Here is a 14,895-nt window from a genome sequence, read left to right as displayed (position 1 = left end):
GGGGCCGGGGTCCCCGAGCCGGGGCCACCAGGGCCCCCAGGGAGGTGGCCTCGCCTTGTCGCCCCCGCAGGTGGGGAGGGGGGAGAGGGGAGGGGGAGGGGAGGCTGGGGAGGGGGGGAGGGGGCGGGGCCGTGCGGGGGGAGGGGCCGGGGGGGGTCTCTCTCACCTCGGCCACGGCCACGTTGGTGGTGTCGGGGCCGGGGGCGGCGCTGCGGACGCTGCGGGCGTCGACCCCGCTCTGGCCGGCCAGGCTGGCGTGGCTGCTGTCCACCTGGGGGACACCAGGGGTCACCAGGGGTCACTCAGGGGTCACCCGGGGTCACCAGGGGGTCACCCAGGGGTCACCCGGGGGTCACCCGGGGTCACCCGGGGTCAGCCATTGGTCACTCAGGGTCACCTGGGCTCACCAGGGGTCACCCAGGGGTCACCCGGGGTCACCAGGGGTCAGCCATTGGTCACTCAGGGTCACCTGGAGTCACCAGGGGTCACTCAGGGGTCACCTGGGGTCACCAGGGGGCACCAAGGATCATCCGGGGTCACCCAGGGGTCACCCATTGGTCATCCAGGGGTCACCAGGTGTCACCCATTGGTCACCTGGGGTCACCAGGGGTCACCCATTGGTCACTCAGGGTCACCTGGAGTCCCCCAGGGGTCACCTGGGGTCACCAGGGGTCACCCAGGATCACCCGGGGTCACCCAGCGGTCACCACGGGTCACCCATTGGTCAGCTGGGGTCACCAGGGGTCACCCATTGGTCACTCAGGGGTCACCTGGGCTCACCGATTGGTCACCCAGGGGTCACCTGAGGTCACCAGGGGTCACCTATTGGTCACTCAGGGTCACCTGGAGTCACCAGGGGTCACCCAGGGGTCACCTGGGGTCACCAGGGGTCAGCCATTGGTCACTCAGGGTCACCTGGAGTCACCAGGGGTCACTCAGGGGGTCACCTGGGGTCACCAGGGGTCACCAAGGATCATCCGGGGTCACCCAGGGGTCACCCATTGGTCATCCAGGGGTCACCATGGGTCACCCGAGGTCACCAGGGGTCACCAGGGGTCACTCAGGGGTCACCTGGGCTCACCTATTGGTCACCCAGGGGTCACCCGGGGTCACCCAGGGGACATCAGGGGTCACTCAGTGGTCATCCATGAGGTCCCACCAGCTCTTCCCAGACCCTGAGGACACCTCAGGACACGGGGCCATGTCCCCCCTGATGTCCTCCTGATGTCCCCCTGATGTCCTCCTGATGTCCTCTAGATTCCCCCTGATGTCCTCCTGACGTCCCCCTGATGTCCTCCTGATGTCCCCCTGATGTCCTCCTGATTCCTCCTGATGTCCCCCTGATGTCCTCCTGATGTCCCCCTGATGTCCTCCTGATTCCTCCTGATGTCCCCCTGATGTCCCCCTGATGTCCTCCTGATGTCCTCCTGATGTCCCCCTGATGTCCTCCTGATGTCCCCCTGATGTCCTCCTGATTCCTCCTGATGTCCCCCTGATGTCCCCCTGATGTCCTCCTGATGTCCTCCTGATGTCCCCCTGATGTCCTCCTGATGTTCTCCTGATGTCCCCCTGATGTCCTCCTGACGTCCTCCTGATGTTCTCCTGATATCCTCCTGATGTCCTCCTGATGTCCCCCTGATGTCCTCCTGATGTCCTCCTGACATCCCCCTGATGTCCCCCTGATGTCCTCCTGATGTCCCCCTGATGTCCTCCTGATGTCCTCCTGATGTCCCCCTGATGTCCCCCTGATGTCCCCCTGATGTCCTCCTGATGTCCTCCTGACATCCCCCTGATGTCCTCCTGATGTCCCCCTGATGTCCCCCTGATGTCCCCCTGATGTCCTCCTGATGTCCTCCTGATGTCCCCCTGATGTCCCCCTGATGTCCCCCTGATGTCCTCCTGATGTCCTCCTGATGTCCCCCTGATGTCCCCCGATGTCCCCCCTGATGTCCTCCTGATGTCCCCCTGATGTCCTCCTGACGTCCTCCTGATGTTCTCCTGATATCCTCCTGATGTCCTCCTGACGTCCCCCTGATGTCCTCCTGATGTCCTCCTGATGTCCTCCTGATGTCCTCCTGACGTCCACCCTTATGTCCTCCTGATGTCCTCCTGATGTCCCCCTGATGTCCCCTCGATTTTCCTCCCCCAGTGTCCCCAGTGTCCCCGAATCCCCCAATGTCCCCAAATGTCCCCAACGTCCCCGGTGTCCCCAGTGTCCCAGTGGTCACCTGTTTGCTGCTCTGGGTGTTGATGAAGGTCAGGTCCTCCATGGTCAGGATGATTTTGTTGGGGCCCTTCATGAGCTGCGCCTGCTGGATGCGGCGCCTGCGGGGACAGCGGGGACGTTTGGGGACGTTGGGGACACTGGGGACATTGGGGACATTGAGGGGATTGGGGACATTGGGGACATTGGGGACGTTGGGGACATTGAGGGATTTGAGGACATCGGGGACATTGGGGACATTGGGGACATTGGGGACATTGGGGGATTTGGGGACATTGAGGAATTTGGGGACATTGGGGACATTGGGTTACACTGGGGACAGCTGGGGAACATTTGGGGACGTTGGGGACATTGGGGACATTGGGGACATTGGGGACATTGGGGACATTGGGGGACACTGAGGACATCGGGGACATTGAGGGATTTGGGGACATTGGGGGGATTGGGGACACTGGGGACATTTGGGGGACACCGGGGACACTGGGGACATCGGGGACATTGAGGGATTTGGGGACATTGGGGACATTGGGGACATTAGGGGGATGGGGGACATTGGGGGATTTGGGGACCATTGGGGACAGCTGGGGACATTGGGGACATTGGGGACATTGAGGTATTTTGGGGACATTGGGGACATTGAGGGATTTGGGGACATCAGGGACATTGGGGACACTGGGGACAGCTGGGGACATTTGGGGACGTTGGGGACATTGGGGACATTGGGGACATTGGGGACACTGAGGACATCGGGGACATTGAGGGATTTGGGGACATTGGGGACATTGGGGACATTGGGGGGATTGGGGACATTGGGGGATTTGGGGACATTGGGGACATTGGGGACACTGGGGACAGCTGGGGACATTGAGGGATATGGGGACATTGGGGACATTGGGGACACTGGGGACAGCTGGGGACATTTGGGGACGTTGGGGACATTGAGGGATTTGGGGACATTGGGGACACTGGGGACATCGGGGACATTGGGGACATTGGGGACATTGGAGACATTGGGGGGATTGGGGACATTGAGGAATTTGGGGCCATTGGGGACATTGAGGGATTTGGGGACATTGGGGACATTGAGGGATTTGGGGACATTGAGGAATTTGGGGACACTGGGGACAGCTGGGGACATTTGGGGACGTTGGGGACAATGAGGGGACAGCAGGGCCAGCCAGGGGACAGTGGTGACGCTGGGGACAGCAGGGACAGCGGGGAGCACTCCAGAGTGGGGACATCGAGCTGCCACCAGGGCCACCCTGGGCAGGGACACTGAGCTGCCATGGGACCACCAGGACCCTCCAGATGGGGACACGGAGCTGCTGAGGGGACACCGGGGCCACCAGGGCCACCAGGGACACTGGGGGCACCAGGGATACCGGGGACACCGGGGACACCAGGGCCACTGGGGACACCAGGGATACCAGGGCCACTGGGGCCACCAGGGCCACCAGGGCCACTGGGGACACCAGGGATACTGGGGACACCAGGGCCACCAGGGCCACCAGGGCCAGCCTGGGCCACCAGGGCCACCAGGGACACCGGGGACACCAGGGCCACTGGGGACACCAGGGACACCAGGGCCAGCCTGGGCCACCAGGGCCACCGGAGACACCGGGGACACCAGGGCCACTGGGGACACCAGGGATACCGGGGACACCGGGGACACCAGGGCCACCAGGGACACCAGGGCCACCGGGGACACCAGGGATACCGGGGTCACCGGGGACACCAGGGCCACCAGGGACACCAGGGCCACCAGGGCCACCAGGGACACCAGGGCCACCAGGGACACCAGGACACCAGGGCCACCAGGGACACCAGGGCCACCAGGGCCACCAGGGCCACTGGGGACACCAGGGATACCGGGAACACCAGGGCCACCGGGGACACCGGGGACACCAGGGCCACCAGGGACACCAGGGACACCAGGGCCAGCCTCGGCCACCAGGGCCACCAGGGCCACCAGGGACACCAGGGCCACCAGGGACACCAGGGCCACCAGGGACACCGGTGACACCAGGGACACCAGGGACACCAGGGCCAGCCTCGGCCACCAGGGCCACCAGGGCCACCAGGGACACCAGGGCCACCAGGGACACCAGGGCCACCAGGGACACCGGTGACACCAGGGCCACCAGGACCAGCAGGGCCACCAGGGCCACCAGGGCCACCAGGGCCACCCACCTGATGTGGCAGGCGAGGGCGGCGCCGGCCGCGATGAGGGCGGCGATGAGGAGGAAGAGGAAGAAGACGAAGCCGGCGTCCATCCCTGCGGAGAGACCACGGGAGTGACCAGGAGTGACCAGGAGTGACCACAGGGGTGACCAGGAGTGACCACAGGGGTGACCAGGAATGACCAGGAGAGACCATGGGAGTGACCAGGGGTGACCAGGAGTGACCAGGAGTGAGCAGGAGTGACCACAGGGGTGACCAGGAATGACCAGGAGAGACCATGGGAGTGACCAGGAGTGACCAGGGGTGATTGGAGTGACCATGGGAGTGACCAGGGTGACCAGGAGTGACCACAGGGGTGACCAGGAATGACCAGGAGAGACCATGGGAGTGACCAGGAGTGACCAGGGGTGATTGGAGTGACCATGGGAGTGACCAGGGTGACCAGGAGTGACCACAGGGGTGACCAGGAATGACCAGGAGAGACCATGGGAGTGACCAGGAGTGACCAGGGGTGACTGGAGTGACCATGGGAGTGACCAGGGGTGACCAGGAGTGACCAGGAATGACCAGAGGAGTGACCGGGGTGACCAGGGGTGACCATGGGAGTGACCATGGGGGACCACGGGAGTGACCAGGAGTGACCAGGGGTGACAAGGAGTGACCAGGGGTGACAAGGAGTGACCACGGGAGTGACCAGGAGTGACCAGAGGAGTGACCAGTGGTGACTGGAGTGACCAGAGGAGACAACAGGAGTGACCAGGAGTGACCAGGGGTGACCATGGGAGACCACGGGAGTGACCAGGAGTGACCAGGAGTGACCACAGGGTTGACCAGGAGAGACCATGGGAGTGACCAGGAGTGACCAGGAGTGACCGGGGTGACCAGGAGTGACCATGGGAGTGACCAGGAATGACCAGAGGAGTGACCGGGGTGACCAAGGGTGACCAGGAGTGACCAGGAGAGACCACGGGAGTGACATGGGGTGACCAGGAGTGACCAGGGGTGACTGGAGTGACCATGGGAGTGACCAGGAATGACCAGAGGAGTGACCAGGGGTGACCAGGAGTGACCAGGAGAGACCAGGGGTGACCATGGGAGTGACCATGGGGGACCACGGGAGTGACCAGGAGTGACCAGGAATGTCCAGGAGTGACCAGGAGTGACCAGGAGTGACCAGGAATGACCAGGAGTGACCAGGAGTGACCAGGAATGACCAGGGGAGACCACGGGAGTGACCAGGGGTGACCAGGAGTGACCAGGGGTGACTGGAGTGACCATGGGAGTGACCAGGAGTGACCAGGAGTGACCAGGAATGACCAGAGGAGTGACCGGGAGTGACCAGGAGTGACCAGGAGAGACCAGGGGTGACCATGGGAGTGACCATGGGGGACCACGGGAGTGACCAGGAGTGACCAGGAATGTCCAGGAGTGACCAGGAGTGACCAGGAATGACCAGGAGTGACCAGGAGTGACCAGGAATGACCAGGAATGACCAGGAGAGACCAGGGGTGACCATGGGAGTGACCATGGGGGACCATGGGAGTGACCAGGAGTGACCAGGAATGTCCAGGAGTGACCAGGAGTGACCAGGAATGACCAGGGGAGACCACGGGAGTGACCAGGGGTGACCAGGAGTGACCAGGGGTGACTGGAGTGACCATGGGAGTGACCAGGAGTGACCAGGAGTGACCAGGAATGACCAGAGGAGTGACCGGGGTGACCAGGGGTGACCATGGGAGTGACCATGGGGGACCACGGGAGTGACCAGGAGTGACCAGGAGTGACCAGGAGTGACCAGGAGTGACCAGGGGTGACAAGGAGTGACCAGGAGTGACAAGGAGTGACCACGGGAGTGACCAGGAGTGACCAGAGGAGTGACCAGGGGTGACTGGAGTGACCAGAGGAGACAACAGGAGTGACCAGGAGTGACCAGGAATGACCAGGAGTGACCAGGAGTGACCATGGGAGACCACGGGAGTGACCAGGAGTGACCAGGAGTGACCAGGGGTGACCAGGGGAGACAATGGGAGTGACCAGGAGTGACCAGGAGTGACCATGGGAGACCACAGGAGTGACCAGGAATGTCCAGGAGTGACCAGGAGTGACCAGGAATGACCAGGGGAGACCACGGGAGTGACCAGGGGTGACCAAGAGTGACCAGGAATGACCAGAGGAGTGACCGGGGTGACCAGGAGTGACCAGGAGTAACTGAAGTGACCAGGAGTGACCAGGCGGATGTGGTCACCTGGAGAAGCGATGTCACCTGGTGACTGTGGCACTGGAGGTCACCGGTGGGTGGACGTGGTGGAGCTGGGAGAGGATGGATGGGCATGGCGGACATGGATGGGTGGACCGATGGACACACGGACATGGTGGCCCCATGACCCCAGTTGGTCCAGGACCATGGTGGCACCACAGCTGACCCAGAACCATGGTGGCACCACCCACCACCACGGCCATTCCAGTTCCATGATGACACCATGGCCACAGCTGACCCAGAATCATGGTGCCACCACCACCATGGCCATTCCTGCACCATGGTGGCACCATGGCCATGGAGGTGACCACGGTTGATCCAGCACTGTGGTGGCACCACAGCAGACCCAGAACCATGGTGGTACCATGACCACGGCCATTCCATCACTATGGTGGCACCATGACTATGAGGGGACCACAGCTGGTCCAGGACCATGGTGGCACCATGACTATGAGGGGACCACAGCTGGTCCAGGACCATGGTGGCACCATGATCTTGGAGGTGACCACAAGTGGTCCAACACCGTGGTGGCCCTACAGCTGACCCAGCACCATGGTGGCACCACCACCATGGCCATTCCACCTCCATGGTGGCACCATGACCATGGAGGGACGACGGCTGGTCCAGGACCATGATGGCACCATGACCCCGATCATCCAGAACCATGGTGGCACCATGACCATGGAGGGACCATGCTGAACCAGAACCATGGTGGCACCATGACCATGGAGGGACCATGGTTGGTCCAGAAACCATGGTGGCACCATGACCATGGAGGGCCCATGGCTGAACCAGAACCATGGTGGCACCATGACCACGGCCGTTCCAGCACCATGGTGGCACCATGACCATGGAAAGACCATGGCTGAACCAGAACCATGGTGGCACCATGACCCCTATCATCCAGAACCATGGTGGCACCGTGACCATGGAGGGCCCATGGCTGAACCAGAACCATGGTGGCACCATGACCATGGAGGGACCACGGCTGGTCCAGGCCCATGGTGGCACCATGACCCCTATCATCCTGCACCATGGTGGCACCATGACCATGGAGGGCCCATGGCTGAGCCAGAACCATGGTGGCACCATGACCATGGAGGGCCCATGGCTGAACCAGAACCATGGTGGCACCATGACCATGGAGGGACGACGGCTGGTCCAGAACCATGGTGGCACCATGACCCCTATCATCCTGCACCATGGTGGCACCATGACCATGGAGGGCCCATGGCTGGCAGCACCATGGTGGCACCACGACCATGGTGGCACCACAGCTGCTCCAGGACCACGATGGCACCACCACCCCGACCCTCCCAGCCCCACCACGGCCGCTCACCGCCGTTGCAGATGGCGCCGGAGTCGAACCAGCAGCCGGCGTCGGTGGCCGGGCTGGCGCTGTGGGGCCAGTGGGGGCTGTGGCTACGGTAGCTGAGGCCGCGCGTGCCCGGCTCCAGCCCGTAGACCGCCCACAGGTGGTGGCCCTTGCCGTCCGTGTCCAGCACCACGTAGGGCACCGAGACGTCGCCGTCCTCGTCCACCGTGAAGGTCTGGCAGAAGCCCTGGAGCTGGAAGTCGCGGGCGTGGTCGGCCACGCTGGTGCCCATCACCCAGCGGCCGCTGCGGCGCGTGGCCTCCACCGCCGTGGCCAGGAAGTAGATGGAGTTGTAGATGGTGGAGAAGAGCGGGTGGACCTGGCGGGGCGACAGGTGGGACGTGGTGGTGCCGCCGGGGCGGGGCACTCGGAGGGGGAGGGTGATGGGTGCGGTTGGGTGGCGTTGGCCGTGGTCGTTTGGTGTTGGCCGTGGTCATCTTGTGTTGGCCATGGTCAGTGAAGATGGCCATGGTCATCTGCATTGGCCGTGGTCATCTCCCATTGGCCATGGTCAATGAAGATGGTCATGGTCATCTCCCATTGGCCATGGTCAATGAAGATGGCCATGGTCGTCTGCATTGGCCGTGGTCATCTCCCATTGGCCATGGTCAATGAAGATGGCCACGGTCATTTCCCATTGGCCATGGTCAATGAAGATGGTCATGGTCATCTCCCATTGGCCATGGTCAATGAAGATGGTCACGGTCATCTCCCATTGGCCATGGTCATCTCCCATTGGCCATGGTCAATGAAGATGGTCGTGGTCATCTCCCATTGGCCATGGTCAATGAAGATGATCATGGTCATCTCCCATTGGCCATGGTCAATGAAGATGGCCATGGTCGTCTGCATTGGCCGTGGTCATCTCCCATTGGCCATGGTCAATGAAGATGGCCACGGTCATTTCCCATTGGCCATGGTCAATGAAGATGGTCATGGTCATCTCCCATTGGCCATGGTCAATGAAGATGGTCACGGTCATCTCCCATTGGCCATGGTCATCTCCCATTGGCCATGGTCAATGAAGATGGTCGTGGTCATCTCCCATTGGCCATGGTCAATGAAGATGATCATGGTCATCTCCCATTGGCCATGGTCAATGAAGATGGTCATGGTCATCTCCCATTGGACATGGTCATCTCCCATTGGCCATGGTCAATGAAGATGGTCACGGTCATCTCCCATTGGCCATGGTCAATGAAGATGGCCATGGTCATCTCCCATTGGCCATGGTCAATGAAGATGGCCACAGTCATCTCCTACTGGCCTTGGTTATCTCCCATTGCCATGGTCATCTCAAATTGGCCATGGTCAATGAAGATGATCATGGTCATCTCCCATTGGCCACGGTCATGTCTCATTGGCCATGGTCATCTCCCATTGGTCACGGTCATGTCTCATTGGCCATGGTCATCTCCCATTGGCCATGGTCAATGAAGATGGCCACGGTCATCTCCCATTGGCCATGGTCAATGACGATGGCCACGGTCATCTCCCATTGGCCATGGTCAACAGAGATGGCCACAGTCATCTCCTACTGGCCTTGGTTATCTCCCATTGGCCATGGTCATCTCCCATTGGCCATGGTCAATGAAGATGGCCATGGTCATCTCCCATTGGCCATGGTCAATGAAGATGGTCATGGTCATCTCCCATTGGCCATGGTCAATGAAGATGGCCATGGTCATCTGCATTGGCCGTGGTCATCTCCCATTGGCCATGGTCAATGACGATGGCCATGGTCATCTGCATTGGCCGTGGTCATCTCCCATTGGTCATGGTCAATGAAGATGGCCATGGTCATCTCCCATTGGCCATGGTCAATGATGATGGCCATGGTCATCTGCATTGGCCGTGGTCATCTCCCATTGGCCATGGTCAATGAAGATGGCCATGGTCATCTCCCATTGGCCATGGTCAATGAAGATGGTCATGGTCATCTCCCATTGGCCATGGTCAATGAAGATGATCATGGTCATCTCCCATTGGCCATGGTCATCTCCCATTGGCCATGGTCAATGAAGATGATCATGGTCATCTCCCATTGGCCATGGTCATCTCAAATTGGCCATGGTCAATGAAGATGGTCACGGTCATCTCAAATTGGCCATGGTCAATGAAGATGATCATGGTCATCTCCCATTGGCCATGGTCAATGAAGATGATCATGGTCATCTCCCATTGGCCGTGGTCATCTCCCATTAGCCATGGTCAATGAAGATGGCCACGGTCATCTCCCATTGGCCATGGTCAACAGAGATGGCCACAGTCATCTCCTACTGGCCTTGGTTATCTCCCATTGGCCATGGTCATCTCCCATTGGCCATGGTCACTGAAGATGGTCATGGTCATCTCCCATTGGCCTTGGTTATCTCCCATTGGCCATGGTCATCTCCCATTGGCCACGGTCAACCAAGATGTTTATGGTCATCTCCCATTGGCCACAGTCATGTCTCATTGGCCACGGTCATCTCCCATTGGCCATGGTCAATGAAGATGGTCATGGTGAACACAAGATGGCCACAGTCAACTCCCGTTGGCCGTGGTCATCTCAGGTTGGTCAGGGTCATCTTTGTGTTGGCCATGGTTATCTCCCATTGACCATGGTCAAGGCAAGATGGCCACAGTCATCTCCCATCGGCCATGGTCATCTCAGGTTGGTCATGGTCACCTCCATCCTAAGTTGGTGGCCATGGCCACCTCTACCCAATCCTCCAGAGATGCCCCAAGCCCCCAGAGATGCCCCAAATCCCTTGAGGTGCCCCAAATCCCCTGAAGGTACTCCAAAACCCCCTGGAGATGCCCTCAAACCCTCTCAAGATACCCCCAAACCTCTCGAGATGCCCTCAAACCCCCTGAAGATGCCCTCAAACCCTCTGAAGATACCCCCAAACTTCTCGAGATGCCCCAAAACCCCCTGAAGATGCCCTCAAACCCTCTCAAGATACCCTCAAACTTCTCGAGATGCCCCAAAACCCCCCGGAGATGCCCCTCAACCCCCCGGAGATGCCCCCCAACCCCCTGGAGATACCCCCAAATCCTCTCAAGATACCCCCAAACCTCTCGAGATGCCCCCAAACCCCCTAGAGACACCCCCAAGCCCCCTGGAGACTCCCCCAGTCCCACCTCTGTGGGGTCGAGGTTCGCGGGGACCTCGTAGGCCTTCTTGGCCTCCTCCAGGGCCTCGTGGAAGGAGGCGTCGGGCGAGTCGATGGTGATGGTCAGCACGGCGTCGTAGGCCAGGCGCAGCTTGGTGTTGTTGGCCAGCACCGGGTAGGGCACGCGGCGGTAGGGCAGCGCGAAGGTCAGCGCGTCGTACGGGATGAAGACGAAGGTCCCGTCCGTCATGCCCAGGTCCTCGGCCTTCTCCAGGAGAACCTTCTGCTCCCGCCCGCCCAGGAGCACGGAGTGCATGCACATCACCACCACTGCCAGGGGACACGGGGGGGACACGGGGATGGGCTGGTGGCAGCGGGCAGTGCCCCCCCGGATCGTGAGCTCCGAGTGCCACGCCTGGACTTCATCTGTCCATCTGTGTCTGTCTCCATCCATCCTTCATCCATCCATTTGTCCGTCCGTCCGTGCGTCCATCATCCCTCCCTCCTCTATCTCCACCTCCATCCCCATCTCCATTTCCACCTCTATCCCCATGTCCACCTCCACCTCCATCCCACCTCCACCGCGATATTCATCTCCACCTCCACCTCAATATCCATCTCCACCTCCACCTCCATCCCACCTCCATCCCACCTCCATCTCCACCTCCATCCCATCTCCACCTCCACCTCCACCTCCATCCCACCTCCACCTCCATCTCCATCCCACCTCCATCTCCATCCCACCTCCACCTCCACCTCCATCTCCACCTCCATCCCATCTCCACCTCCACCTCCACCTCCATCCCACCTCCACCTCCACCTCCATCCCACCTCCACCTCCATCTCCACCTCCATCCCACCTCCACCTCCACCTCCACCTCCATCTCCACCTCCAGCTCCACCTCCACCTCCACCTCCATCTCCACCTCCACCTCCATCCCACCTCCATCCCACCTCCACCTCCACCTCCACCTCCACCTCCACCTCCATCCCACCTCCACCTCCACCTCACCTCCACCTCCACCTCCACCTCCACTTCCATCCCACCTCCACCTCCACCTCCACTTCCATCCCATCTCCACCTCCATCCCACCTCCATCCCATCTCCACCTCCACCTCCACTTCCATCCCATCTCCACCTCCACCTCCACCTCCATCTCCACCTCCATCCCATCTCCACCTCCACCTCCACCTCCATCCCACCTCCACCTCCATCTCCATCCCACCTCCATCTCCATCCCACCTCCACCTCCACCTCCATCTCCACCTCCATCTCCACCTCCATCCCATCTCCACCTCCACCTCCACCTCCATCCCACCTCCACCTCCACCTCCATCCCACCTCCACCTCCATCTCCACCTCCATCCCACCTCCACCTCCACCTCCACCTCCATCTCCACCTCCAGCTCCACCTCCACCTCCACCTCCACTTCCACCTCCACCTCCATCCCACCTCCATCCCACCTCCATCTCCACCTCCATCCCACGTCCACCTCCACCTCCACCTCCACCTCCATCCCACCTCCACCCCACCTCCACCTCCACCTCCACCTCCACCTCCACCTCCATCCCACCTCCACCTCCACCTCACCTCCACCTCCACCTCCACCTCCACTTCCATCCCACCTCCACCTCCACCTCCACTTCCATCCCATCTCCACCTCCATCCCACCTCCATCCCATCTCCACCTCCACCTCCACTTCCATCCCATCTCCACCTCCACCTCCACCTCCATCTCCACCTCCATCCCATCTCCACCTGCACCTCCATCCCACCTCCACCTCCATCTCCATCTCCATCCCACCTCCACCTCCATCTCCAACTCCACCTCCACCTCCACCTCCATCTCCACCTCCACCTCCACCTCCATCTCCACCTCCACCTTCATCTCCACCTCCATCCCACGTCCACCTCCATCTCCATATCCACCTCCACCTCCATCCCACTTCCATCCCACCTCCATCCCACCTCGACATCCACCTCCATCCCACCTCCTCCTCCATCTCCACCTCCATCCCACCTCCACCTCCATCTCTACCTCCATCCCACCTCCACCTCCACCTCCATCTCCACCTCCACCTCCACCTCCACCTCCACCTCCACCTCCATCCCACCTCCACCTCCATCTCCACCTCCATCCCACCTCCATCTCCATCTCCATCCCACCTCCACCTCCACCTCCATCCCACCTCCACCTCCATCTCCACCTCCATCCCACGTCCACCTCCACCTCCATCCCACCTCCACCTCCATCTCCACCTCCATCCCACGTCCACCTCCACCTCCACCTCCACCTCCATCCCACCTCCACCTCCATCTCCACCTCCATCCCACCTCCATCTCCATCTCCATCCCACCTCCACCTCCACCTCCATCCCACCTCCACCTCCATCTCCACCTCCATCCCATCTCCACCTCCATCTCCACCTCCATCCCACGTCTACCTCCACCTCCACTTCCACCTCCACCTCCATCCCACCTCCATCCCATCTCCACCTCCACCTCCACTTCCATCCCACTTCCATCCCATCTCCACCTCCACCTCCACCTCCACCTCCACCTCCACCTCCATCTCCACCTCTATCTCCATCCCACCTCCACCTCCATCCCACCTCCATCCCACCTCCACCTCCATCTCCATCTCCACCTCCATCTCCATCTCCATCCCACCTCCATCCCACCTCCACCTCCATCTCCACCTCCACCTCCATCCCACCTCCGCCCGTGTCCCTGCCGCCCTCACCTCGCACCCCGTCCGCCCTCTGCACCCTCCTCAGCGCCTCCTCGGCCTCCTCCTCGTCCTCTCCGGCCACGGTGACCACGGTGACCGGCAGCCCCTTGGCCCTCAGCTCGGCCGCCAGCTCCTGCCCGGTGTCCACCCACAGATCCTGCGGCGCGGCCACCACGGCCACGTGCGCCCAGCGGAAGTACCGCAGCACGGCGTGCAGGACGCCGGCCGGAGCGGGCAGCGGCTTGACCAGAGTGACCGCTCCGGCCGCGCCGCACGCCCAGGACACCAGCGGCTTGTTCCAGGCGGCGGCCAGCAGCCCGGCGGCGCCGCAGGCCGCGGGGTTGAGCGGGCCCACGATGGCGCTGGCGTGGCGCTCGGCGCCGACCACTCCGGCCACGGCCTGGGGCGCGGCGCAGGCCTCGGACAGCACCACCGCGTCCCACCAGTAGCCGGCGGTCAGCGCCGGGTCGCGGTTGAGCCGCGTCACCGCCAGGCGCGAGGCCACGTCCGGCAGCGCCCGCGCCAGCAGCGGGTCGCAGCTCCAGGGACCCAGGACGCCCACCCTGAAGGTGGCGGCCACCGAGGGCAGGGGACAGCGGAGGAGGAGGAGGAGGAGGAGGAGGAGCAGGGGGGCGGGGGGACAGCGGGAGGGGACAGCGCGGGCGGGGGGACAGCAGCAGAACGGGGGGACACGGCGCGGGGGCGACGGCACGGCGGGCGGTGCCACCGGCGCGGGGGGAAAAGCCGGGGGAGATGTCACCATAGGAGGTGGCACCATGGGAGGTGGCACCACCATGGGAGGTGGTACCATCATGGGAGAGGCCAAAGCCATGGGAGATGTCACCATGGGAGGTGGCACCATGGGAGGTGGCACCATGGAAGGTGGCACCATGGGAGGTGTCATTCTGGGAGGTGACACCACCATGGGAGAGGCCAAAGCCATGGGAGATGTCACCATGGGAGGTGGCACCATGGGAGGTGTCACCATGGGAGGTGGCATCATGGGAGTTGTCACCATGGGAGATGT

At 61.8% G+C, this 14,895-nt stretch overlaps 1 protein-coding gene across 1 annotated transcript in view; it reads right to left on the bottom strand.

Moving 5' to 3' along the window:
* GUCY2D (guanylate cyclase 2D, retinal) overlaps positions 1–14,679 on the bottom strand; it is a 65,901-nt gene extending 51,222 nt beyond the window's left edge. Inside the window, exons 1-6 of the mRNA XM_068178400.1 lie at positions 13,881–14,679; positions 11,164–11,465; positions 8,002–8,356; positions 4,415–4,499; positions 2,229–2,325; positions 136–271 (exon numbers count right to left, since the gene is read on the bottom strand). Coding sequence (XP_068034501.1) covers positions 136–271; positions 2,229–2,325; positions 4,415–4,499; positions 8,002–8,356; positions 11,164–11,465; positions 13,881–14,679 — 1,774 coding nt within the window. The remainder of the gene's footprint in view (positions 1–135; positions 272–2,228; positions 2,326–4,414; positions 4,500–8,001; positions 8,357–11,163; positions 11,466–13,880) is intronic.
* Positions 14,680–14,895: the final 216 nt, after the last annotated feature.

This window comes from Anomalospiza imberbis, unplaced genomic scaffold (assembly GCF_031753505.1).
Source record: "Anomalospiza imberbis isolate Cuckoo-Finch-1a 21T00152 unplaced genomic scaffold, ASM3175350v1 scaffold_43, whole genome shotgun sequence".
Taxonomy (NCBI): Eukaryota; Metazoa; Chordata; class Aves; order Passeriformes; family Viduidae; genus Anomalospiza; species Anomalospiza imberbis.
The sequence above is the reverse complement of the archived record's forward strand: the minus strand, read 5'-3'. Positions and strand labels throughout refer to the sequence as shown.